Genomic DNA, 27,622 nt, shown 5'->3' with positions numbered 1-27,622 from the left:
TTGATGTTTGTTGCCGTCTGCTCTGTTCGTCCCATAATAACCCCAGTCTTTCTGGATTTCTGGCTGCCCGTTTGGTGATTCCTCGCTTCCTGCTTGCTCGCCGAACAACGGTCACAACACCACTCTATATTCTTCTGCTGGAAGAAGGCTACACTGAGCAGCAGGGTGCTTTCTGGTTGGAAATTTCTAAGACAGCAGTATGCAGGAATAAGGTGACGCAGGAGACACTGGGAATGACCATAACCCAAGCAAGTAAAGGGCAGAAGCGACATTCTAATGCGACCATTAACTTATCCAGCAGTGTCTCATGGATCAGAGGACGACATCAAGTGACCGTCAAAAAGAATGGCAAACATTAAGTGCAGGTGTGAAGTGCACTGCTAGGACAGTTCGTATCAGGCTCCTAGGAGCAGGACTGAAGTTCCATAAAGCGAGGAAGAAGCCCTTCATTAATGAGAAGCAGAGAAGAACCAGGATGCAGTTTGCAAAAAACGTATATATTATTCAGAGACGCACACTCATAAATTTAGAAATAAGTGAAACAAAAAATTCTACTGGGGACTCAATTTTTTCCACGACTGTAAATGTCATGCCCCGATCGTTCGCTCCTTTCGTGTGCCACGCCCCCTCGTTAACCTCATGTGGATTCCCAGTGTTTTACGGCTGTTTCTGATTGTTGTCATTAGTTCATTGTATTTAGTCCGCATTTCCGTTTGTTTCCCCAGTCCGGTCATTGTAATGTTACCCCGTGTTTTACCTGTCCCTATCGTTGCTGTTCCTATTAAAACCCAGAGTTCACCCCGACTTCTGGCTTCCTGAGCTTCTGTTCTCCGTGCAGCGTGAGGCACAACAGTATATATTTCAGGAGGATGTGCATGAGGATATGTTATGTGTATTATTGTTGCCAATCAACACCATAGCTGCAAAAATATTTAAGTCATTAAATGATTACACATCAGGAAAACTGAACTGGTCTTTTTGTGTTGGTCCATGGATGGAGCTGTTGCCATGACTGGATGGCTTTCTGGTTTCACTACTCGAGTTAAGGAGGTCATGCCGGGATGTGAGTCTACGAACTGTGTCATTCACAGAGAAATGCTGGCTAGCTGAAAATGTCACCTGAACTAAACATTGTTTTGAATGAGGTCATTAAAGTTATTAATCACACTGAAGTAGACAACTTTGACTGAGATGGATCTGTAGAATGTCTAACATGAAACCAGTCCATGGTGTAAAAAAGCATGGGCACCACTGCCTTAGAAGACACTTTTTAGTATCATACATTTATGAACCACATAAGCATCACTCTGGAATCATGTGGCTCTTGGCAATATGGAATATGGACTCAAATCTGCAAGGGATCTATACTGAATTGCTCTAAGCCTGTATAGACTGGTCAAGTTTCAAGTAACAGAGCTGAGAGCTAAGCAGCAATTAAATGCAACTGTTTTTTAAACAGATGAACCATGATGACCACGGTGTGTGTGCGTGTGTGTGTGTGTTTGTGAAAGCACTGGAAGGTGAGATTCCTTTGTATGGGGGAGTTAAGTAAACAAAAGGTCTTGAACCATGCCTACATAATGTGATATTCACACTTATTCTCCGATTTCCAAGAAACTGTGCAGGAAGTGTATCTCTGCTAAATACTGAGAGGGGCTAGCCAGTCACACACACACACACAAAATAATCCTTTAGGTGAGTGTATATAGAGAGACTGACTGGACTGGACTGGACTGACCACTCACTCACTCACTCTGGGACCCAGAACACATGAGGGTCCCAGCAAGATGGTGGTTGCACGCATCGGAAGACCTTGCATCTCCTCAATTAGCTCAATATTTCACAAGTGCGAGGGTAGGTGAGTTTAAGTAAGGAGCTCAGCAGGTGTTAGTAATTTCTGAGACTGCTGATCCTGCGTTTGCAGGTGGGACATGACAACTAGTGGTGGAAATTTACATTTATAAGTAAAATTACAGATACCACAACAAAATGTAAAAGGCATACAATAAAATTCTACTCAGGTAACAGTAAAAAAACATACCTGGTATAAAAAGTACGTAAAATAAGTAGGCCTACTATACATTTAAATCTATTTGAAACCTCTGGTTTTAAATTTACTCAAGACTAGGGTGACCAGATAATCCATGTCAGGGAGGACACTTTGAGCTACTTCGGGTTTTACAAACTACTTTCAAATTGAAAGGCTCCTGTGCTTGGCTAAATAGTTCAGCTCTTCTTGTGCTTTGACTGGTTTGTTTCCTTGACTGAAAGACTCATCCAGCTGTTTGACATTAGCATTAGTGACACATGCATGATTATAGGAGACTGACCAATCAGCACACAGCAAGAACTCAGTGCTCAAGTGAAATCCAGGTCCTTTTAATTGAAATGGTAATTTACAATTCCTGTCCTAGCTCAGAATGTCCTCCCTGACATGGATTATCTGGTCACCCTACTCAAGACGGCACTGAATTAGTGAATAGAGTATTGAGTCGCAAGAGGATAAGCGGATGTTTTCCTTATACTCAGAAAAGTGGCGGGTAAATCTTTTTCAAATAAAATGAAAAAGGGTTTAAGAACTGCACAACTTTATATTTTAATAATTTTAAACATATTTATAAATGTAATGGTTGCATGGTCACTGATATATCTACGTGGTGCGCACGCTCGGAATCAACAGGAGTGGGACGCAGTAATATGACGTAATGCCGTAAAATAATACCCAAATTAGAGCATTGTCGTAAAATGTTGCGCGATATACGCATGCGTGAAACCGAGCATAGATCGCGCAGTGACAGCGCCACAGGAGTTTCAGAGCATAGTTACGCAGAAGGTGGCGAAGCTATGTGTAGATACTTAACCGTCATGGTTTTTGTAAAGACCCATTTATGAATAAAACAGGAAGTGTTTTATTAAGCGTTCATGCAATTATGGAGTCCGACGCTATAATGAAGGTACTTTTTGTTCTATTTGGTCTTGCACACTCTTTCGAGTTATTACCTCGAGCGTAATACTTGAAATTTCTTTGAATATAGTTATCACATAGTAGATGGAGTAAGCTAGTATTTCATTATATCGAGTCTCCGCCTGGGTTACATGTGTGTGGAGTTTGCATGTTCTCCCCATGTCGTCGTGGGGTTTCTGGTATCCCCCCACAGTCCAAAGAAATGCTGAGGCTAATTGGAGTTACTAAATCGCCCATAGTCGTGCATGTGTGAGTGGATAGTGTGTGGCTGTGCACTGCGATGGGCTGGCCCCCGTCCTAGGTTGTTCCCTGTCTCGTGCCATGATAGGCTCCGGACCCCCGCGACCCAGAAGGATAAGCGGTTTGGAAAATGGATGGATGGATGGGTGAAAAGGAATAATTTTCAAATTCCACGTGAAATAAAATTAAGTAAATGTTAACGTTAGCAGGGATACATGCAAAGATTTTTTTTCTCTGTGTAGCTAACATACTCTATTTAGGTCAATGTAAAGTGTTTTATGGTCATTAAATTATGATATCCTGTTTATTGTGTTTATATTTGTTATTTTGGATAGATAAAATACGTGTATTATCCACACTTTCACGCTAGTGTTGGAAGCGAACTTCGGACCACATTTAAATCAGAGCTAGATAAGATTTTAACAACTCTGAGCTATTAGTTAAGTTCTCCCCAAGCGAGCTCGATGGGCCGAATGGCCTCCTCTCGTTTGTATAGTTCTTATGTTCTTATGTTCTTAACCAAGTTAAAACATTCTGTATTTATTGTGTGTCTGCCCTACCGACAGTTGGAGTTTGCAGTGCAGATGACGTGTAGCAAATGTGTGATGGCTGTCCAATCGGCGCTGGAGGGAGTGCCAGGTAAGATTACAGGTTGTAAATGATAGAATTAGATATGGACCTAATCCGCAGAATAATGTAATACATTTTATATGTAGCTGATTTACATTTAAGTAAGCAATATCAGACAATTGGGGGATGAGCTGATGGGGGTTAAGTGCCTTGCTGAAGGACCCAATAGTGACATCCCTTTGCCGGTGTTAGATTTATGCTGCATATATATATATATATAATATATATATATATTGTAATGGAGGGTTGTTAAGGCATGCTCTCAATAATTCAACAGCCAGACAGTTCTGGATTTAACCACCAGATGGCGTTTATTACACCCGTACCATTCACGTTATCACATCGCACTGCCCACCGTGCTCATCGCTCCGCCCACAACTCATACTTACGGTGGGCGCACGCACACAAATACACACACACTGCCAGTGGTGGAGGAAGTACTTAAGTTTAGTACTTAAGTAAAAGTACAACTACCCTGCAAAATATATACTTAAGTAAAAGTATAATTACTACATCAACATCTTACTTAAGTAAAAGTCCTAAGTACATACTTTTAAATTTACTTTAAAGTATTTTTTTAAGTAAAAGTACACAATCGGTTGTCTCAATGTCTGGGCTGTTCAATTGTAATAATCACAAACAATTTCTATTGTGTACTGGAAAGGGGAGTTGTGCAAGCTCTCTGCAATACTGACACACTGTAAAAATCTGGTTCTTTACTTATTATTACTCATTAAATAATAATTAAGCTAAGCCAATTATGACATACAATTTATTTTATTTTTACTATACTATTAAGAGCAGTAAAAAAAAAAAAACTACTGTATTTGCCATGTTAAACTAAGTGTTTGGACCCTAAAGTTACAGGATTTTACATTTACGTTAATACAAAACCACAGTGTATGGGGCACTGAAACGTGAAACCAACATGATTACATCTTTAGACTAAAAAGACAAGCTACTGACACTTACAACCAAGCATATCACACGGGTAAAATTGGTTTGATATTCGCATATACTTTCGCGCTAAATTGCTAAATATATATATAAATATAATATATATATATGTTTGCAAATTCTAAAAAATGTCATGATATTGACGAAAAACAACTGTTATAGTGCAAAATTGTTCACAATCGAATCAAACCTAAATATAGTTTTAACTGCATGCTTACTTGCGAATGTCAACTAAATACCCAGTGTTGAATGGTAAAGCAGCTAGGGGCCGTATAAAAAGTTTGAACATTTTTTCATCGAGTCAAAACAAACATCTATTTTAGCCAACTACGAATGTACAGATATAGCAGTAGTTTGCTCATCTCCAAAAATGTAACGTACTAGCAAGCTATCGTCCCTGCTGTGCTAATAACCAGCTAATGAAGTTGCCCTGTTAGGGTACCACTAACTTACGTCAAACAAATATTATACTGGTGTGATATTTTTGTTATGTTGACATCCGTTTTTCTATAACAGTCATAGCACCATGTCATAGCAAGTTAGTAACTTAAATATTAATAACTAGCATTGCATGTCTTACCTCTATATGTTTCTTCAAATTTGAAGGGGAGTTTTTAAACGCCAACAGTTCTTTGCGTTGAGGTAGGCACTTGACACATTGAAAACGCCAGGAGTCATTCTTTGAACCTTTAAATTCAAATAACTTGTTTAAATAAGGCCAGGGGTTTCTCTCAGAATCAGAGCTGCAGGGCACAGGCTTAAGCTCAGTCGACGTTGTTGGCTCTTCGTCCATGTTTGATATTTGGTGTCCTTTTTTTTCGATTTACATCAGTTCCGTTTGTGTTGTTTCAAAACGCGCGCTCACTATTTTCGGCGTGAGTTCTTTGACCAATCAGATCTCCGATCTGTTTCAACGTGCACTGGCCAGCAACGCCAAAACGTCAGTCGACCAAAAATTTTTTATGCAAGATTCGGAAGGATGTAACGACACGCATTTTAATAATGTAGTGGAGTACAAAGTACAGATAATTGCTGAAAAATCTACTTGAGTAAAAGTATAAGTATGCATTATTTTTTTTACTTAAGTAAAGTATAGATACGTAAAAATTTACTTAAGTACAGTAACGAAGTACAAATACTTCGTTACATTCCACCACTGCACACTGCATACAACAATAAACAATAATCAATATACATGACATAACACACAGCACATTTACAACGACACAAGCGATTCCTGCAAACTATATACAACTGCCTGCCGGTACCTCTGCGCTACATATACATACAGTGGTACCTCAGTTCTCAAACTCATTAGAACCAACCAGTTAGAAAAAAAAAATGACCTAGAACTCGATCTGAATCTCAGAAGCCGAACCATAAATGCTGACCTAAGATAACTTGTATACGTGGGGAAATGAGCACGTCTCTCAGTGGAAACAAAGGGTAACACTTCAGTCTCAGCCTCGCATTTGCTGTGATAGCATTGTTTGTTGGTGATAGTGCTTTTTTTATTGAAAATATCATGTAATACACTGTATTTTACATCATTTTAGTAGCCATTGCACATTATTTGGATACATTTATTTTCTTACTTTACAAATTTGTCACACCCGGCTCGTACGATCCTCCTGTGTGCCACGCTCCCCTCGTTAGCCTCGTGTGATATCCCAATGTCATCAGCTGTTTCTCGTTATTTCCAATTAGTCATGTGTATTTAAGTCCGCATTCAGGTATGTTTCCCCAGTCCTGTCATTGAAGTTGTGCCTTGTTTGCCAGCAATAAACCCTGTGTTCTTAGATTTCCGTCTGCCTGACCCTGATTCCGTGCTCCCTGCTCGCTTGTCCTGCACACGGTGTGACAAACTTACTGTTTTGATAAATGTGCTTATATGTATTTAGTATATGCTGTTTTTGTTTTATCCTGTTCATTTTGTGTTTAAACGCTAAAAAAAAAAAACATATTTAGGTGTAATTTTTTGGGGCCGGGAATCAATTATTTGGTTTTCCATTATTTCTTATGGGGAAAATTTGATCAGAACTCGAACGTTATAGAATTCGAACCCGAGTTCTGAACGGATTAAGTTTGAGTTCAGAGGTACTACTGTGTATGTGTATATGTGTGTGTGTGTGTGTGTATACACACACACACAGGGGTGCACATAACTGGTACGCAAGTACACATTCACCTTTAAGAACGATAAGTGCGACAATCGATTGTAAAAGCGCAAATGCGTACTTATTTTATGCACATTTGCGCTGCTATGAAAACGAAATATAATGCATTTTAATCTTTATATGCTAACTCGACTTTATTTGCAGTATATGGGTTAAAATGCAAGGTATTTTCTTGTCATAGCAGCGCAAATGGAGATTAAAATTAGAGAACAATTTATGAACACTTGATTTTTCCAGAAATAATGTCATTTTCATTGCTCAACATTTGAAGGAATTGTTGTCTATACCATACTACTAGAACAGTGTTGTACAAAATAACCAAGGAATTTGAACAAAAAAAACTTTGTTTTGCAGAAAACACAGTGATCAAAAATAGAGAACAGCAATGACTGTAGCATGAAGAAAGATCACAACTAAATTTTCTGAATGTTACAACAGTCAAAAAATGTATAGGAAGTGTACAGGCCATTGCTTTGAATGACTTCAGCACATCTGCGGCCACAGGGCATCACTAGTCTCTCACACAGCTCTGGTGTGATTTTGGTCCACTCTTCTTGCAGTCTCCTCCACAATTCAGTGACTGTAGTGGGTTAGTCATAACTTTGTTGCCAAGGATTTTATATTGCGTTCAGATCTGGACTCTGGGCTGGCCATTTCATAATTTCAGTGTTTTCAGTTTCAAGGAACTGATTTACCCGTTTTGTAGTGTCACAGGAGGCATTGTCCTGCATGAAAATTGCTGGCTGATTGGGTGATGAATGCAGATGAAGAAACCACATTTTGTCAAAGAAATTTCTGATAAATTTGCATCCACTCTGCCATGTAGCTGTACAATATAAGAGGCCCAACTCCTGCTGCAGAAATCATTCCCCAAACCATGACACTTCCTCCTTCACCTTTCACTAACTTCTTAACACAGTTGGGGTTCAGTCTTTCCCCAGTTTGACGATGAACATAATGTTTCTCATCATTAAACTTGCTTTCATCACTAAAGTGAACCTTGGACTAGTTCTCCTCTGTCCGCACAACATGCTAATCAGTAGGCATGTAACAATGAATCGCGAATCGGTTAAAAATAAATGTAAATGTATGATGATTTAAACCAGCTGATGTGGAAAATGAATTGCTACTCTAGGAGTACTTCACAGTGCTTTAACAGAAAAACTGATGTAATATTATATTTGATTTCACTACGTCAGTTCGACGTCCAATGTCACTGTGTAAGTAAGTCAGTTTTTGGTTTTGACCAAACATGAGATGACGAGCGAATTTGAAATTGAGGACATGCAGCCTGGCAGCGCGGTGGCACAGTGGTCAGCACTGCTGCCTCACAGCAAGAAGGTCCAGGGTTTGGTCCCGGGTCCTTTCTGTGTGGAGTTTGAACACTCTCCCCATTTTCGCCGGGGGGCTTCGGTTTCCTCCCACGGTCCAAAAGCGTGCAGGATAAGTTGATTGGTGAGTCTAAATTGGCCCTGTAGGTATGTGAGTGTGAGTGTGTGCCCTGTGGTGTGTAGGCGACTGCCTGGGGTTGGTTCCCATCTGTGCCCATTGTTGCCGTGATAGGCCCCAGTCCCTCCTGCAACCCCAGTTGGGATTAAGTGGTTTCCAAAAATGGATGGATGGATGCACCGCCCGATCTTAAATCGGCGGTGTGGCAGCATTTTAGCTTTCCGGTAATCACAAACAAAAACAGCAAGAAAATTACAGACAAATTAAAGACAAAAACTGTGTGCAAACATTGTAAAAGACTGATAACATACACAAATAGCACAACTAACATGCTTCCGCATGTCCACCAGCAGCACAGTGAGCTCAGTCAAAACACGGCAACAAAAGCGGATCCAGAAACAACACGGCAATGGTTCGGTTTTGCGCCATCGGACACAGGCCAAACAAGTCCTCGTTGCAAAGTCTGTTTAAAAACTGTTGCAACCAAAGGAAGCAGCACGACAAATTTATTCCAGCACCTAAAGCAGAGGCACACAGCGGAGTGGGAGAAATGCAGCTCCCAGCGAAATGAAAATACCCGCAGCACCAGCACAACATCCAAAGTTAAGCAAGCGACCATCCCTTACACGTTTTCAAACTGTGTGCCATATGATAAGAATGGGCACGGTGGAAGGCAATAACAAACGCTGTCGTGATGTATATTGCAAAAGACATGGTGCCTATACATACTGTGGAAAAGCTGGGATTCATTAACATGCTAAAAGTTTTTACAAGTTTCTAAAAGTGTTTACAATGGCGTGGTCTGCCATCTCACTTACAAGCATCTTTTTTGGCTTGTGAGATTGCACTTTAACCCTAAAGTAAAAAAAAAAACAAAATAAAGTTAAAACTTGTTTTGAACCATCTGTTTGTCATCTGTAGTTTGATTTTGGGTAGGGGAGGGGAAAATCGTTTAAAATTGAAAATCGGATTTATTGTGAAAAAATGGAGATTTTATTTTTAGGCCTTATCGCCTAGCTCTACATACAATCTTAAACAACTGTATTCTTTCACGTTCATAAATATCAATAAATATAAATGAGTTCAAATAAAATGATCGCGAACACCTTCAGCCTTGGACTGCAAGGCTGGATGTTGGACAATGCATCCAAGGATTTCATCCCGATTATCTAATGGCAGTTAAGGTGCAGTTTTATAACTTGTAGAGGTCTGTGTGTCCCTCCATGGATATGCCTCCCCAGACCGTCACTGACCCACCACCAATCCGGTCATGCTGAACAATGTTACAGGCAGCATAACGTTCTCCATGGTTCCTCCTGACCCTTTCATGTCTGTCACATGTGCTCAGGGTGAACCTGCTCTCATCTGTGAAAAGCACAGGGTGCCAGTGGCGGACCTGCCAATTCTGGTATTCTATGGCAAATGGCAATCGAGGTCCATGGTGCTGGGCAGTGAGCGTCAGGCACTCAGGCCAGCCTCATGAAGTCCAGGGGTAGAATTACTTTGTTCGGGGGGCACAGCAGTGTTTGCCTTTTATCCCCTCAAATATAGGAGGGCACTAAGGCATTTTCCCGTAGGTTCGGAGGGCACCAAGGCAATCAAGAATTACTGGCCAGGGCACTGAGGCAAAAAGGTATATAGCCGGACGCATGAAATATTTAGCATTCTGACATTTTCAAGGGCAATAAATGCATTAGCACCCTATGAAATAGTGTTAGACTAGCTATTGAAAAAAAGATGCTGTTGCCTTCATTCACCTACTCAGTAATGACAAAATGTTTTATGAAAAAAAACAGAACCAGCTATTGTCAGTGATAAAAACTTTAATTTAATGAACATTTTTTTACTGAGACATTGAACACTGACATGACTAACAGAACTTCAAAATAATACATGAGTGACCATATTCAAGCCAACTAACTAACACTCGCCAACTGTCCCGCCCAGTGCCGCGAGCCACTACGAACTGTCCCGCAACACTTCCGCGAGCCACTACGAACTGTCCCGTGACAGCAGCTGCAGGACAGTACAGTTTATGCTCTAACTCCTTCTCCGTTTTCACTAAAATTCAGTGCACATGGTATCAATTATTTCAATCTTCTATGAATTATTAGTCTATTATAAATTATTACAACATCAAATAATGACAGATAATTTCCATAACAATAGATGCGGTATGATTGGGAAAGACATGCATAACCAGCGAAATTACCTAAAAAATTTGGTTATTTTCTGAGTCTTAGAAGCAGCGGCCATCATCTCAGCCTGCTTTCTTTTTTTCACCCGATCTTTCGTAGGCATTTTAATTGGAACTTTGTGGCCTTATAACAGGTCCTTAACATGTATTTGTCGATGTAAATCGATGATTGTTCACGTGCCAAAAATACCACCAATGCAGCCTCACTTTCAAAAGAACTTCTAAACCTTCTCACCCTCCCTATTCTATGAACATGTTGCTATTAGTTTCGGAGGGAGGTAAGCATCGGCTAGAATAGCCGCTCTGAATAATTTAACCATGGAGGCGTGGCTAACGTAAAATTATGGGATGCGCTTATCAACCCAGATATCATGGACATGGCGACAGAGAAGTAAAAAACGGAAGAACTTGTTCTTGATTTCATAAGTTTATTGACTTTATTATGATCTAAACATACACAATAGGGCACAAAGGCAACTGAGGAAGAGGGCACTGCAAGTATCTGCTGTCTTGTAAATATTCAGGGCAGCACGGCAAATTGCTAAGGCACGGCGGCTTCTGCCGTCGATAAATTCGATCTCTGGAAGTCTGTTTCTGATTGTTTGGTCATAGACATTTACACCAGTGGCCTGCTGGATGTCGTTTTGTAGGGCTCTGGCAGTGCTCCTCTTGTTCCTCCTTTAACAAAGGAGCAGATACTAGTCCTGCTGATGGGTTAAGGACCTTCTATGGCCCTGTCCAGCTCTCCTAAAGTAACTGCCTGTCTCCTGGAATCTCCTCCATGCCCTTGAAACTGTGCTGGGAGATACAGCAAATATTCTGGCAATGATACGTATTGATGCAACATCCAGGAGTTGGACTACCTGTTCAACCTCTGTAGGGTCCAGGTATCGCCTCATGCTAACCAGTAGTGACAGTGACCGTAGCCAAATGCAAAACTTGTGAAAAAATAGTCAGAAAAGACGAGGAGGGAAAAAATGTCAGTGGCCTTTACCTATTCCTGTTTTGGGGGTCGTCTCATTGTTACCCCTCTAGTGCACCTGTTGTTAATTTCATTAACACCAAAGCACCTGAAGCTGACTAACAGCCCCCTCTGCTACTTAACTGACCTGATCAATACCCCCAGAAGTTTGACTTGATGCCTTACTCTGATTAAAAAGTGTGCCTTTGATTTTTTTGAGCAATGTATATATGTATGTGTATGTATGTGTCTGTGTGTGTGTATTAGAGTTCTCGTGATTACTCGGTTAAACTCAATTACTTGATTATTTAAAAGCATTGATTAAAATCTTTTCCTTTTCAATTACTCTGCAATATGGTGGAAGGTAGATGTCACATGCTGGATGTTGGTCCAAATAAAGAGTAAAAAGCATCATTTGTGTGGAAGCACTTCACATTAAAAGTGAATGGGAATGCAGTTGCCTGCCAGAACTGCAAAGCAGAAATTGAATATCACCACGGCACGACTAGAAAGCACATACCTCTTAAAAGAAAACAAGTTTGACGGACTCACCCAGTAATGCAAGGTGAGCCAATGATATGTTCCGTTTAGCCTCTTGAAGTAGCCTAGCCTGTCTTTGTCATTACTTTAACTTATTTTGCTTGTTGTGATTCCCATATGTCAAAATAATCATTGCTAAAATGAAGGTTACCTTGTCTCTTAGCCACATCATATTATATAAAAAGGTACATAATAATCAATTAACATTAATAATTTTTTGTCAACGTTTTGAGCAAGGCTGAACAAGATATTTAGGAGTTGAAAATTAACTATATAGACAAATGTAGAACTTATCTACCTTTAACTTATCGTCTACCAACAGCGCCTGTCAAACTACTTGAGTTGTACCTACAGACACAAAGCAGTGCCAACAAATCACTTGCTTTTGCTCATTGTCACTATAAAATACAAAATATTTCCATACAGTGGAATACAAATGGCTTTTCGTGACCAGTTCTTGTTCGCCTTTCTCCTCTTCAATCATTTTTTGCTTAATTTTTCATAAACGTGCCACGGTGCCACACAGTCTACGAATCAGTCCAACAGAAAGGATGAGAATGATATGGTTGTCTCTGAGATCGTATGTAGTGCTCATGCAAAAGCAGCAGCGGTAAATTTTAGACTAACTTTTTAAGCTTATACTCCATAATGCTGAAAAGAAACCATCATTAAGATTGCAAGGTTTGCTAAGCTTGGTTTCCTATGACTAAGTACATGTTTTAGCACAATTTATTCATGGTTTGAACCCAGCTGAGTATCACGGTCCTTGCAGTGTGACGACTGCATGTGCATGAAATGCCATGTTGATATTAACATCGTATGTCATATAAGCCTAGCAGTACAGTGGCGAACTGGGTAGCGCTGTCGTCACACACCGCTGCTTGTGTGTGAGGAGTTTGCATGTTCGCCCTGTGTGTGGGTGCCATTTCGGCAGGTCCACCGATGTCCTTATACTGTCCAAAAACATGAATCTGAAGTGAGAGTGCCTAAATAGACCATATTTGTGACTGCGTGCGCACCCTGCAACATGTGGTTGGTTCCTGCCTTGTGTCAATTGCAATGTATATATTATATTATTATATTATATATAAACGATTACTTGGTAAATTATCAGATTAATCGATCGATTACTTGATTATTAATATAATCAATAATGACATCTAGGGATGGGCACCAAAACACGGTATTAAACAGGCCCGGGGGCTATATTATTAATGATCATAGTATCGATAAGCTCCAACGTTATCGTTTCTGCTATCAATACTGAAAAAATTAAGAAAAAAGATTTCCTATTTAAAAAGTTCTCTTGCACATTTTATCTCTCCGCTGTGTTTCTGATTGCATTTTAGCTATTCTTAATCCTGAAGAGAGAACGATCTCTCTTGGAGCCTGTGTGTGAGTGGCGGGGCATGGGGCAGCATACTCGCTCTCGTTTAATTTCTCTCTAGATCTCGCTCTCACGCACACCAACGTGCAGTACACACACACATCATGCTTTTAGTGAAGATGGGAGAGAACTAAACGTTTAAATGTGTGGTAATATTTTGCTAGAGTCGATGCTGACAATGTTTATTGCCACAAGAGCAACAAATCCTTTATATGCAAGGGCGGAAACACAAGCAATCTGCCTAAATGTTTAGCAAATGTCCATCAAATGCATATGGAGAAGTGCACGGCTTCTGACTGCCTAGGTCATAGTTTATCTGTCGTTGCCCCAGGTATGTATGCTAGTGGCCTGAAGCCCACACTTGGAATGAACCTAATTATACGAACATGAATTAATGATTAAAAGTAACAGTTAGCCAGTTCATTTTTATATGCGCGTTCATAAATTCAATCTGTCACAACATGCTCCTTGTGTATTTTTTGAGCATATGTATCCAGCGCTGACGGTGGTAAAAACATTAGTTTCATGCATTTAAAAACATTTTCTTAAGGCACCAAAGTCTTGGCCGACTCCTGAGGGTTAACAAGAAAGAGGAGCTATCTTTTTGCACAAAGCTGAATAAGTATCACACGTGGATTGGTCACATATTATATATCTTATATCATATTATAATCTATATTAATGACTTACAAAACAGTGTTCATTTATATACAGAACGTATGAGGAAAGTAAAGCAATGGTAATTCTATTCTTCTTTTTGTCCTCTAACAAAAAGTACCGTTAAAGTACCGGACAATGCTTCTTGGCAATAAATCTTATACCGTTGGAAAGCCTGTGTATTTCCCTATTATATGGTGCCACATTTGTAAGGAAAATGCATTTGTGGGCTGAGCAGCAGAGCTGAGTATGTGGGTTGCGTCCATGAAAATCTTGCCAAATCATCTCTGCCAAAGCCAAACAGCTGATTCTGCTATTGACTCTTGTTTTGAGCTTCTGATACATCAAATGCTGACAATCAGGTGCCTGATTAGCAGCACCTGTGAGTGTGGACCCTGCTGCGGAGGTCAGTTGGTGTCTGTTCCAAGCATGCCATGTTTGACTGATCTGGATAAGGGCCCCTGTGGTAGAAAAATTATAAATCAAGCACTTAGAATAAAAGTCTGGACCTCTTAGTTTGGCGAGTAAAGAAAATTTGCACACATTTCACATGCTTCACACCCGGCACACAGAGCAACCAGTAGATAAACCATAACTCCCAGGACTTCTAAGTCCTGATTGGTCATGAAACATCAACAAACTAAGCTGAAACGTATAACAAACACAATTCTCCTGCTCCATTGGTTCACTTTGGTAGCAAGGTAAAGTCCACCCATTGTACGCAACTTACTGGAGACAGCCTCGGCTTCTAGACTCTACATGAGATATGTATATAGATATTAATTATATGACATTGAATCACTGTTAATGTTTGGGTGTTCCATTGATTAATGATTAACACATTGACGTATTTTCCCTGAATCGCTGAAAATACATGGTTAACATATGATTAGTATGATTAACATAAGTATGATTAACATGATGCAATCAATTGCGTAACATATTATATTGACTACTACAACTACTTTAATAAGCTATAACTCTTTGTGCACCAGTTGGGGCGGCTTCGAGTCTCTTCCTGCAAGTGGTTTCTCCCACCCTTTGCTCCACTGTCTGCCTCTCCAAGGTCCGAGCTTCTGCGGCAGCTATCACAAAGCGAGGTCACATAGTATTCAAAACAATCTCTTCTGGTCTAAGGCCTAAGACATAACAGACCCAATATGCCTCCCCTCCCGGGCCTACTAATGTCCAATTTTTCTTCCACACCCCTGCCATAGGGCAACTTCAAGCTGGTGTTCTGTAAAACCAAGTTGCAGCATTATTTGGAGTGAACCCTAGTATCATCTCCAGATTGAAAGCCAAGTTCCATGTAATGTCAGAGACAGAGACAGGTCCTGTGAAGTGGGCATCCCAAGAAGACGACACCAGAAAATACCTTTCCTCACCCAGTCAGCACTTAGGAAGTCTTCTACAGACTTGTAGGCAAGGTTTGCAGGACGACATGGCCGACAGCTATCTACCCAGACAATCCGGAACAGGCTGCACACAGCCAATCTCTGGTCTCATAGGGCTGCCAGGAGGTCTGCCGTGACTGCCCATCACCGTCAGGCCCATTCGCTCTGGTGTCAGCAACACGTACACTGGAACCTGAACATGTGGATCAAAGTTATGTTCAGTCCAGATTCTGGCTATGAACATACAGGGAACTGACAATAAAAGCCATTTTGATTTGATTTGATTTTCCTTACAAATGTGGCACCATGTAAAAGGGAAATAAACAGGCTTTCCAATGGTATAATTTTTATTGCCAAGAAGCATCGTCACAACAAAGAAATAATCGACCAAACACAAATTTCCTTAATTTTTGCGCGAAGTTTATATATAAAAAAGGGCTGCCACTAACAACTATTTTTCAATGGATTAATCTACCTATTGGACAGTTAAAAATCAACTTGACCATTTCGTTTGTTAATTTTATTTTGGTATCAAGAAACTGTATGTCATTGCAGGGCTTTAGATAATGGATGATGGGTTTTTGACACTATACGGACATTATTTTCACCCACAATTCAATAAGCAGATTGTCTGCCTAAAATAGTAATGAGATGCGTATTGTGATGCCCAAAAATTAGCAATCTGTATAAATTTGCGTATCCTTATACTTATTAAATTTGGTTAGCAGAGCGCCCCACATGCTACTGTTTTGGTAAATCATGGAAGCGATAAGCACTGAAGTCACGATGAAGAAACAGACAGCTCAGCAGCCTTAACGACTTTTAAAAGAGGAGGCGCAGTGGTTAAACAAAGTAAAAAAAAATGGTGGTGTGGTGATGCTTTTTCCAGATTAAATTCCATCACTTGTTTTTTGGTAAATATAGTTTTCATTTTTATTTCAATTCACAAATTATTTTCTATTTCATATCTCTTTGTTTGTTATAGCTAACAATAACACTAGTCCCAAAAAGCCCAATGCACATGAACACACACATTAGCCCTGTCAGTCAGCATAGAATAAGTTCAGATTCTAGCCTAAACATTTTTACAAACACTTATTCAATGGAAATTCTTAGGTAGCAGCCAGACAACTTTATGGCTTTAATGATGAGTGTATTTAGCAGCTAGAAGGACAAAAGATATTTAAAAGCCTTTTGCCTTTTCTGGTGGCCCATTAGAATAGCGCTTGTGCCTTTCCTCTTAAGTTGCTCGTGTGTAGCACTACTGCTATGGTATGCCATCAAAATTTAGCACGGTGTAAAACCACCTTTTTGTTTTGCGATAGTTTGAACTACTACCACAATTACGCAGTGATATTAAAGGAAAACATTTGTTATGAATTTAAGCATTTTAGAAGGTAACGGTAATTTCATTAAAACAATTTATATATACAGTAAAACCTCGGATTGCAAGCATAATTCATTCCAGAAACATGCTCATAATCCAAAGCTCTCATATATCAAAGCGAATTTTCCCATTAGAAATAATGGAAACTCAGATGATTTGTTCCACAACCCAGAAATATTCATATAAAAATTATTAATACAAAATATAAGGTAAAAATACATAAAACAAATTAACCTGCACTTTCCCTTTGAAAAGAATCGTGGATGGTGTGAGGGAGATGAGAGAGTGGAGAAGAGGAGGGTTATTTTGTAGGATGACTTTCACTATAACTAACGTAATCACTGCTATCTGTTGATTCACTTTGAATCTTTTTCTTTTTGTGCAACTTTAACAAGGAGCCTATCCAATGACAGCCACTTCTGCCTCCTTTTCGATTTCACGGAAATGTGGACATTGCATTGTCGTTAAACAGATTCGTCGCTCGCACTGCTACACCCTTATTCGGGTGGTGCTTTTCTACTAAATTTTGACTATACGAGTGAGGCACGCCAATTGAGACCAAGCTTCGGAAATGATTACCCACAATTCCCCAGCGAGAGAGAGAGAAGAACTATCAGCTCAGTTGTGATTACGTGATGATCGGCAGACGAAGCGTATACGTAATTCTCGTATTGCAAGACCGTGCTCCTTTATCAAGTTAAAATTTATAAAAAAAAAATTTGATCGTCTTGCAAAACACTCACAAACCAAGTTACTCACAATCCGATGTTTGACTATATATCAGTCAATTTTATATGTATGTGTGTGTGTATGTACTGTATATACTATATTGCCAAAAATATTGGGACACCTGCATTTACACACATATGAACTTTAATGACATCCCATTCTTATTACATAGTCTTTAATATGAAGTTGGCCCACCCTTTGCAGCCATAACAGCTTCAATTCTTCTGGGAAGGCTGTCCACAAGGAGTGTGTTTATGGGACTTTTTGACCATTCTTCCAGGAGAGCGTTTGTGAGGTCAGGCATTGATGTTGGACGAGAAGGTCTGGCTCTCAGTCTCCGCTCTAATTCGTCCCATAGGTGTTCTATCAGGTTGAGGTCAGGGCTCTGTCAAGCTCCTCCACATCAGATTCACTCATCCATGTCCTTATGGACCTTATTTTGTGCATTGGTACACAGTCATGTTGGAACAGGAAGGGGCCATCCCCAAACTGTTCCCACAAAGTCGGGACCATGAAACTGTCCAAAATGGCTTCGATTTCTGCAGCATTAACTTTACACTTGGCACAATGAAGTCAGGCAAGTACTGCTCTCCTAGCAACCGCCAAACCCACACTTGTCTATTTCCAGACACAGAAATGTGATTCATCACTCCAAAGAACACATCTCCATTGTTCTAGAGTCCAGTGGCGGCCTGCTTTACACCACTGCATCCGACGCTTTGCATTTCACTTGGAGATGTAAGGCTTGGATGCAGCTGCTCAGCCATGAGAACCCTTCCCATGAAGTTCTCTACACACTGTTCTTGAGCTAATCTGAAGGCCACACAAAGTTTGAAGGTCTGTAGCTATTGACTCTGCAAACAGTTGGCAACTTCTGCATGTCTCCGCTCTGTGATTTTACGTGGCCTGTTTTGTGGCTGAGTTGCTGCTGTTCCCAGCCGCTTCCACTTTGTTATAATACCACTAACAGTTCACTGTGGAATATTTAGTATTGAGGAAATTTCATAAATGGACTTATTGCACAGGTGGCACCCTATCATGGTACCTCGCTTGAATTCACTGAGCTCCTGAGACCCATTCTTTCGTAAATATTTGTAGAAGTAGTCTGCATGTTAGGTGCTACATTTTATACACCTGTGGCTATGGAAGTGATTGGAACACCTGAATTCAATTACAGTGGTACCTCGGTTCTCGAACTCATTAGGACTCGAATTTCTTAAAAGTTGAACCAACCAGTTCAGAAAAAAATTACCTAGTACTCGATCTGAATCTCAGAAGTCAAACCGTGAATGGCCACCTAAGTATGCGCGGGGAAATGAGTCACGCGGCACGTCTCTCAGCGGAAACAAAGGATAAAGCTTCAGTCTCAGCCTCGCATTCACTGTGATAGCATCGTGCATGTTTACACTAGCTGAATGCAAATATTTAGACAGTAAAAATACATTTAGACAATGATAGACAGCGACAGGTATTTTAGGAACTGTAGCGACCTGGATTGATAACTGGTTAACTAGGGATGTAACGGTATCAAAACTTCACGGTACGGTAATACCTCGGTATGAATGGCACGGTACGGTATTTATTGAATCATTTACAGGAAAAACAAAACTAATGAAGAGACTCGAAAAAAGTGCCAGAAGTGTTTATTAAACAGTTTACATGAACACTGAACATATCAATGGCATACAAATTAGCCATCTATCTGTAAACTTTGAAACAGGAACTTCAATTTTTCAATTTTAATAACAAAAAATTATTAAACCATGTAAAAAAATAAAGTTTCAATTTAGTATTTCCATCTCTTTTCCTTCGCCGCTACTAGCAGCACCCGCCATTTCCGCATTACTGGGTCTGTAGCGACAACAGACCGCAAAGGATGATGACCACGCCTGGGCTGATGGGAATTGTAGTTCCCGCTACCTCCCATTCGCTCCATTCGCCTGAGCAAACTTTTCTCAGAAGACCTATCGTTTTATCGAGTCATGCGACCACGGTAGTATCGAAAAAATTTGCTATTGTGGTACGATGGTATTTACAATACCGTTACATCCCTATGGTTAACAGATAGGAAGCAGCGAGTAGTTATGAGGCACAATGTCACAGTGGGCCTGCGTTTATAGTGGGGTATCGTAGGGTTCAATTTTAGGACCACTGTTGTTCCTAATTTACATAAATGATATAGACACCAATATATACAGTAAACTGGTGAAATTTGCAGATGACACCAAGTTGGGTGGTGTAGCAGATACTGAACTAGCAGGCGTGGCACATGGAAGGGGTGGACGGTTGATGGCAGGACACATTGTTTGGATACATTTATTTTCTTACTTTACCAATTACTGTTTTGATAAATATACTTAGATGTGTTTAGTACAGTATATGCTCTTCTTGTTTTATCTGGTTCATTTTGTGTTTAAATGCATATTTAGGTGTAATTTTTTGGGGCCGGGAACCAATTAATTGGTTTTCCATTATTTCTTATGGGGAAAATTCGATCACAACTCAAACTTTTTAGGATTCGATCCGGAGTTCTGAACAGATTAAATTCGAGTTCTGAGGTACCACTGTATTTGCACGGGTGTCCCAATACTTTTTGGTGAAATTGGTTGTGGACACAGTATTGTCCAATCTGTAGATATTTCTATGAACAAAATACCCCTTAATGCGTTGTTATCAACTGGTATTACCAACAATGGGTAACAAGGATCCTGGCTAGAAATGGCATTCCTAAATGGATTTCCAACTTGTACTGGAATGCAGTTAACTCGGGTGTAATGTCATTCCCATCTCCGTATTCTGTGGAAAACAGCAAGTTTGGGATTTATAAAGAAACAACATAAATAAAACATACCCTGAAAAAGTTTACGCATGTAGGGGTGTTCCAGAGCAGTCGTACAAACCATTTGGTGGAAACAGGAAAAAAAGTGACATTGTGTGACTGATCTTCCAACTTAACTTCCTCCGAGGAAGGAATGTCAGTGGGATTCAGGAGGTCCTTGAAATACTCTTTGAACTGCCTGGTTATATCCCCATTTGAGGTCAGCGACACCCCATGCCTCCTGTAAACAGCCTGGGTAAAGTTCTGTTTCCCCCTCACCTTATGATTTGCCAGAATCTTTTCGAGGCCGACTGACAGTCATTTTACATTCAGCAAACATCTCCAAAACCCGGTTTTTGCTTCCACTACTGCTAAAGTCATATTCCTTTTGACCTGGTGTTGCCTATCAGCTGCTTCAGGAGTCCCACAAGCTAACCACTCTTCAGCCCAACAGCTTCCTTTACTGTAGGTGTCCACCAGCAGGTTATTGGATTGTCACCATGACAGGCAGCAACATTCTTACGGCTTGATGTCAGTTTTTTTGCTTGTATTTCTCAGGGCACACACTAAGTAGATGGTTACGTGGTCTTTTACACTCGATTATTAAAATGTGCACAACTGGATTCTCAGACTAACATCAGCAGTTCACTATGTATGTAACATTGATTAGTATGTTTGTTTTTTTGTTTTATCAAAATTACAAATATGTGAATGGTCCATATTTCTTTCTTTAAGTCTAGTATATGTGAGTGCATGTGTTATAACTGTGTTAAAGGAATTATTAGTTCAGGGTGCTCAGTCAGAAACCGGCAGGTTATCTGCTAATCTCCTGGTCTGGATAATTGGTGTGAAACCCGAATGTTTAACCCTGGATGAGTATTTGCTAAGCAGTGAGGTCACTAAAAAATGGAAACTTCTCAGGGTGCCTACATTATTACAATATAAATTTTGTCGTTATGCACTGCTTTATACCTTTCTGACTTAAGGAGTGCAGTCTGTGGCAATAGACCTGGCACAGGAGCAAGTTCTGGTGGAGTCCACACTAATGTCTCAGGAGGTGCAGGCGCTGATTGAGAGCACAGGGCGGCGCGCGGTGCTGAAAGGAGTGGGCACTTCCGGGCAAGGTGAGGCTCCGCATAGGGACCCTGCACAAGACATTCGTGTGTGCGTGCATGTGTGTGTGCGTGCGTGTGTGCGTGTGTGCGTGCGCGGTATATGTATGCATTTATATTTTGTGTGCGCACTGCTATTAGGGCTGCAACAACTAATCGATATAATCAATTATTATAATAATTGACGACACCAAGGTGGGTGGTGTAGCAGACCCTGATATAGCAGTACAGAGGCTACAATGGGATCTTGATTTAATTAGTGACTGGGCTGATACCTATGGGAGGTATTTTCTGCAAAAAATAAAATGAAAATAATAAAAAGAAAATACAATCACCACTTTGCCATTTGGGTTCCAAAGTCTGTGCGCAAAAATCCTGCAAAAATGGAAATTCAAATGAAATAGTACCATTTGCATTTTAATTTTCCACTCATGTATGAGGCACAGGCAAATGAAATTTAACGTAGATAAATGTAAGGTAATCCATGCAGAGAGTAGAAATATAAAGTACAGATATTTTATGGGTTCCACTGAAATAAAGGTAGCTGATTATGAGAAAGACCTTGGTGTGTATGTTGATGCTTCCATGTCCCACTCTCGCCAGTGTGGGGAAGCAATAAAAAAGGCCAATAGGATGTTGGGTTACATCTGTAGGTGTGTGGAGTTTAAGTCAAGGGAGGTGATGCTACGATTATACAATTCCTTGGTAAGACCCCACCTAGAATACTGTGTGCAGGTTTGGTCACCATATCTTAAGAAGGACATCGCTGCCTTGGAAAGGGTTCAACATAAGGCTACAAGAATGATTCCTGGTCTTAGAGGAATGTCTTATGAGGAGAGGTTAGCTGAGCTGAATCTGTTTAGCTTTGAGCAAAGGAGACTAAGGGGGGACATGATCCAGGTCTATAAGATTCTAACAAGTCTGGATGCTGTTCAGCCAAATGGATATTTCAATATTAGTTTAAATACTAGAACTCATAGCCATAAGTGGAAATTAGCGGGAGAACATTTTAAAATGAATTTGAGGAAGCACTTCTTTACACAGCATGTAGTTAGAGTATGGAATAGTCCTCCTGTTAGTGTAGCGCAAGCTAAAACCCTGGGTTCCTTTAAATCAGAGCTATATAAGATTTTAACAACTCTGAGCTATTAGTTAAGTTCTCCCCAAACGAGCTTGATGGGCCGAATATCCTCCTCTCATTTGTAAATTTCTTATGTTCTTAATTTACTAATTGATTAGTTGTTTACTTCATTACGTTGCTTATGTCATTATGTACACAAATGTTGCTGGTGCTTCATTTCCAGTAAAAGTTAAATGTTTCTGTCACAGCAGAGTCAAATCAGGCATCTTCATCATGACGCAGATGCAGATCAGCAGTGCAGGGTTGCCAATATCTCACCACCGATTAATCAATTCTCAAAATAATCGTTAGTTGCAGCCCTAATTGCTAAGAATGTGGGGGAACTTGTGCTCCAGACCTGGGTGCGGCAGTGGCGATGCTCGGCGGCATGGGCTCCATCCAGGGTGTGGTGCGCTTCCTTCAGGTCACCCCTGAGCGCTGCCTGATTGACGGGACCATTGACGGCTTGCAGCCGGGCCTCCATGGCTTACATGTCCATAAGCTTGGCGATCTCACACAGGACTGCCTGAGGTATCCCCCAACAGTCCCCACTACCATTAGCAAATACACACATTACTGTGCAAAAGTCATAGGCAGCCAAAGAAAATTGTTTAAATGTAAATTTATGTTGTTATGCCTGTCAAAGTGTGTTAGCTTAGCCATTTTTTTCCTCTCTTTTTTATATTAGCCATTTCAATCCCTAAAATCGCCCCACTATTTCCAGCAGCCATACAGTACACCCATGTATTTTTTGACTTGACCACTAACACACCTCGTACAGCTAATCAGTATGCAATTGATGTTTTTTTTTTTTAATCTAATTAAGTTAATTGATTAAGTGAGGTGGTTGGAAAATGTAATGAATACATGGAATGGCTGAGGTGCCACTGAAGAGAGGTTTGGGAACTGAAGCAGTGTTCATCTAGCCATCCAATGAAATACCACTAATTTTTTTGGAAAACAGAAGATATTTTACTAGTTTTTATTGTTACTCTTAATTTGCACATGTTCTAATGTTAAATTGTTTTTTTGTTCTGAGGAAATGTACACTTACTACTCTGATAAATAGCTTTACACATTTCTTTTGACTACCTAAGACTTGTACAGTGCTGTACACTTGATACTGAATTGAATATAATGTAGACATTGGTCTAATTACTCTCATCAAAAATCCCTCAATATACAAGTAACTGCCAAAATAAAGGAAATATTTGACTGAGAGAAATATGGTGTACCTGAAGCACACACTTCCAGAAAGGTGTGGTTTGGCAAAGTTGGGATCTTAACAACCCATCGTATTTCAGGCGATGCATTAAAATGCTTGAAATATCACCATTGGCACTGCCCTAAAGGAGCCTGCAGGGTCTACTTTCTTCAGTCAGGATCTCCAGGCATGAAAATGAAATCATAAACCATATTTTATCGCTCTATCACCTCTCTTAGCATGAGTGAATACTGATGGGATATTTTAAACCAGCACCACCGCCTGGCACACATGGCTGAGTGATGAGATCCCTCAGGCACTCGTAGAATATATGCCATGGTGCACTGTCTCTGCCAGTGTGTGCTGGAAAAACAGCCTTTGAAGACATTTTTTGTTGCTGTTTCCTTTATTTTGGCACCGACTTGTATGGCTTACAGATTTGTAACATATCTGTTTTAAATCCTCTATCCACACATAATCCTGTTTGAAGAAATTTGTATTGTATGATCATGTTGAAACATTCAGAAAATTTGTATAACATTTATATAAGATTTATCTAATGTGAATATGCCTGTTTGAGATTCTTAAATGTGTCAGTAGATTATCTTCCTCACCTTGAAACTTGCTTCAGTAACCATGGAAGATAAACCTGACTTTTTCATGTCTTTCCATAGCTGTGGGGAGCATTACAATCCCTTTGGAAGACAACACGGTGCACCCCAGGACACAGAGAGGGTACAAAATACATTTGTTTCTGCATGATATGACTTCCTCATTACATGGTACCATATGGAGAGCTGTGTATGTTGTTGGTGTTATTTGGCACAAGCAGTAGTATAGTTGTTCCGTGCAATAATATTACAGTTTTTCCTCAATTACTTTGGCATATTTCATGAAACATGCTTAACATATCAGTGTAAGTATGTTCCTAAGTTCCACAGTGAACACACGTGACCCAGTATCAGGGACAGAATAAATCAGACAGAGTAAGGCAAATGGCAAACCTTTATCTTGTATTTTATCATATTGTAGTTTTTTGGTATTTTGGCATTTTGTGTTTGACTGCGCACCTTGTAAAAGCAAAAAATTCAATCAATCAATCAGTCAGTGCCATCAAAATGAAAAGTACCTTCAGCACCATTTTAACCATGAGTCAAAATGCTTAGATATACTGTCAAAATGTTAGTATAATTATACTCCACAATTCTGAATGATAGTTATTTCCCACTTTCTCATTGTCACTGACTGATCATTCTTCTTTTGCAAACTGATACTTATTCCTGTCAAAGACACCAGTTTCAACATTGTATGGTTCTATGTTACTTAATATAAAGTTCACTGGAAAGCACTCGCACGCAGTTTTCAGATCTCAAGACAGTACAATAGCAAACAAAAAGACACACAGCACTGTATAACACAACAACAGCAAAATGGCAAAAAAATCATGTTCTGTACAAACCAAAAATACAACAATGCCGTTTCACTGCAATTTATGAAATATATTTTTGACAGTTTAGTGAACTGTATTGCATGTGGTGGCTAACACAATGATCACGTGCAGTTTTCGGTGTAAAATTATTCATTTTAAATCTATTTTGACGAAGAAGAATAAAGCAACTGAAAATTCTGCTATATGATGACAATTTTACAAAACATTTGCATACATGTAATAAAACATTTGGAAATTTGTGTGAAGCAATGAAAAATGACATTCGGATGTGTGGATGTGACATTATGGTTTGGGGAATAAACTTGTGGTTTATAAATGTTATTAAATACCACAAAACAATTGAGAGAAACAGTTAACAGTCATATTTGATTTAGGCCAGGGGTTTTCAGCCTGAGGTCCACCCTTGTAGGGGGGTTTGCATAATCTGCAGAATAGGGAAAATATTCAAAGGGAACCCCTTCTTGCTTGGAACAGAAAATTAGTTCTTAGTTACGTATATGATCACACATTAGTGGTCGGAGTAGTGGTGGGTGATATGATATTTTATCATGACAAGTTGTCACTGTATCCACAATAAGTGTTTTGAGTTATCGCAAGAATCGTGGTACAGCACTACATTTACATTTATTTAGCAGATGCTTTTGTCACAAGTAATGCAATGCAGGTAATGCTACATGCTAAAGGCTACGTGCTATGGAGGAGTCGACTAGGCATAAGTGCAGCTAGGCTGAGCTTCCAGTGAATGCCCAGTTATAAGTGCTCTACTTAACGCTTTTATTATAACGACACAACAAATCGTCAAGTGCCTGTGTAGCAAGACTCATATAGCAGTTTGGTGGCAAACAAACCAAAAAAACTGTGATCTATGGATGGTGATTCTAACTGAAAGTATCATGATACAACACTTTGACCATATCACCACCACTAGCTAGGGGGTATTTAGCTCTTGCCTGTTTTCCTTTAAAGGTCCTTGGTTTAAGATAAGTTGAAAAACCCTGGATTGCTGTTCAGCAATACAAACTTTATTATCTCGGCCTTTGGTTGCTTGATTATATGTGTTACGGGGTCTGGGTGATACTGCCTGGAGACTAACAAAGCGTCCATGAATGGTAATTTGTTAATATGAAAATGTTTTGTCTCAGCATGCAGGTGACCTGGGAAATATCCTAGCAGGACCAGATGGCAGGGCGTTGTTCCGACTGGAGGACTCTCAGTTGAAGGTGGCACTTTCTCCTTAGGCTGTCCCTTAGTAAAATTTAAATTCTCTTTAGAAATGTAGAACACCTGACAGTCAGGGTTCCATCGCGCTTTTGCTATCCATGGGTATGGAGTCCACTCATATCCATGCATTCCTACAGAAAATTGTCATTTTGATAAATTAGTGCAAAGTTATTGTTACTAGTTACAGTACCTAGAGTTACCTCGCTGACTTATTTGCTATTTGTTAAACGTTTGCAGCATTTCATGTCCTTCCAGGTGTGGGACATTATTGGACGCTCTCTGGTTGTGGACTCTGGAGAGGATGACCTTGGTGCAGGAGGCCATCCATTGTCTAAAATAACTGGAAATTCTGGACAGAGGTGAGATGGTAGACTTATGTGTTATGTTTGCATTTGTGTGTTCCAGAATAGTTTGATTTGCAACCACATTACCAAGATGTATTTGTATGTATGATTTGCATGTGTGGGAGTATATGGCTTATTTGGTCATCTTTGTCTGCTTTTCTAGTCTTGCCTGTGGCATCATCGCTCGCTCTGCTGGCCTTTTCCAAAACCCAAAGATGATCTGTGCCTGTGATGGAGTCACTCTTTGGGAGGAGAGAGATCGGCCTCTTGCAGGTCCTGGCCGCAGGGCCCCTGAGACACCAGCAGCCAATCTGTGAAGAGAACTGCGCTGTTATCGCTGTTGTTGTTGCTGTCGCTGTCAACTGGAGAACTGTGTTCAAACAGAGAATCAAGGAGCACTGAGTCAGGGTGTGTAATGATGCTTTCAATGCTTTCATTCTGTGAAATTAAACTCTTGAAAAACATTTTGTACTGATATCATTGTATTTTTTTGTTAAAAGTGAATGTATGTTTTATCTTTATACCTAAGCAATCATTTAAGGCATGAGAATATTAATGTCTGAGGATTCCAGCTCATATGCTTGTGTAAATAAGGCTAATTGGTATTTTCCACTATTATGTTGAGCCCTGCTGCTCAATATCTGCAAAGTGAAAAAAATGAGTAAATGAGTTTAATGATTATT

The 27,622-nt window shown here is 39.9% G+C and overlaps 1 protein-coding gene across 1 annotated transcript; it reads left to right on the top strand.

Annotated features, from left to right (window-relative positions):
* Window positions 1-2,769: 2,769 nt before the first annotated feature.
* Window positions 2,770-27,403, top strand: LOC111834216 (copper chaperone for superoxide dismutase). Its single transcript, XM_072708671.1, has 8 exons — window positions 2,770-2,954; window positions 3,772-3,844; window positions 21,475-21,612; window positions 23,077-23,251; window positions 24,599-24,659; window positions 26,517-26,594; window positions 26,851-26,954; window positions 27,103-27,403. The coding sequence occupies exons 1-8, from the start codon at window positions 2,889-2,891 to the stop codon at window positions 27,254-27,256; spliced, it is 849 nt and encodes a 282-aa protein (XP_072564772.1). The 5' UTR covers window positions 2,770-2,888; the 3' UTR covers window positions 27,257-27,403.
* The last annotated feature ends 219 nt before the right edge of the window (window positions 27,404-27,622 follow it).

The sequence above is a fragment of the Paramormyrops kingsleyae genome, unplaced genomic scaffold (assembly GCF_048594095.1).
Source record: "Paramormyrops kingsleyae isolate MSU_618 unplaced genomic scaffold, PKINGS_0.4 ups219, whole genome shotgun sequence".
Taxonomy (NCBI): Eukaryota; Metazoa; Chordata; class Actinopteri; order Osteoglossiformes; family Mormyridae; genus Paramormyrops; species Paramormyrops kingsleyae.
This window is presented reverse-complemented; position numbering and strand designations above follow the sequence as displayed.